This window comes from Sphaeroforma arctica, assembly GCF_001186125.1.
Source record: "Sphaeroforma arctica JP610 unplaced genomic scaffold supercont1.9040, whole genome shotgun sequence".
Lineage (NCBI taxonomy): Eukaryota > Ichthyosporea > Ichthyophonida > Sphaeroforma > Sphaeroforma arctica.
The window spans coordinates 1-1,139 of record NW_014031518.1 but is presented as its reverse complement, the minus strand read 5'-3'; the positions used below and the strand labels follow the sequence as shown (position 1 = coordinate 1,139).

Below are 1,139 nucleotides of genomic sequence, written 5' to 3'. Positions count from 1 at the left end.
AGCCATACAGAATAGAACTAAATGTTGAGTACGAAGCCTGTATGCGGTGTGGACCTTAGATCCATAGTACTCTTGTCTAGTTGAGGTCATGTATATTTCTTTCTATTTATAAGTACATATATATATATATATATATATATATATTAGCGTATACATTTAAGTGTAGTGATATCTATCTCCTACAATTGCCACAGACGCCTACCGATGGTACTAGACGCCGATGCTCAACGCCGCCGCATTCACAACAAATGACGGGAGAGTCAGAAACGCAGACCAGTTCTCCAGCACACACACACAACACAGATCAAACAATCGCACAAAGACAACAACCCAACGGAACAACTGCACAAGAGGCTCTCAGTACCACTAAGAGGGGGTCCAATATAGACTCGGATAGGACAACTGACACTGACACTGACACTGACACTGACGCCAGCGGTGACACCAAGGAAAAGATGCGTAGCAACCGTTCACATAAGAACAGTGCTTCAGATAATACGACAGCTGATGATAAAGCCCATAGTAGCGAGGGTAAGACCAATGCTAAAAATAGCACACTTTTAGGCGCAAACCACTGCGCGACCGCACCTCTAACCACAGCCACAGCCACAGCCACAGCCACAAGTCCCCTACTCAACCTGGAGAGGGTAAAGGGGAACAGGGCCAATACTAGTAACCACGCATACGACACCCAGGACACGCCAGGTATCGCCACAGCACCCCCCCACACAGACGCACCAGCGTATACGGCACAGACCAATGGCAAGCAGCAGGACAACACGACCAAAAGCGGGACGGAAAGCGGGACGGGGACCGGTACGGAGAGGAGGGAGGGGGATGGCTCAGCACAGCCACAGAGTCATCAACCACAGACACAACCTATGCACCACACAAACACAGCTAATGCACCGCAGAACAACGTCCACCACTCGGCAGACGGACACAGTCGGCAGAGCAGTGAACAGGCCGAGGCACAAGACACGCACTCACACACAGCACACCAACACAACACACAGCAAAGGAAGACACAGAATGGCATGCAACACGATGGGCCGTTAACGAAGGAGGCGGTCATCAAGCGAGAGGTGGGTATTTACTATGCTGTGACGAATGCGCCCAGTGCTTGATGATTGCATGTT

General features: G+C 50.1%; 1 protein-coding gene across 1 annotated transcript; it reads left to right on the top strand.

The window, feature by feature from the left end:
* Positions 1-248: 248 nt before the first annotated feature.
* On the top strand, positions 249-1,127 carry SARC_16842 (hypothetical protein; the record flags this gene model as incomplete). The annotated part of the gene is made up of 1 exon (XM_014289054.1): positions 249-1,127. One exon carries the CDS (start codon positions 249-251, stop codon positions 1,125-1,127), a length of 879 nt encoding a protein of 292 aa, XP_014144529.1.
* Between the last annotated feature and the right edge of the window lie 12 nt (positions 1,128-1,139).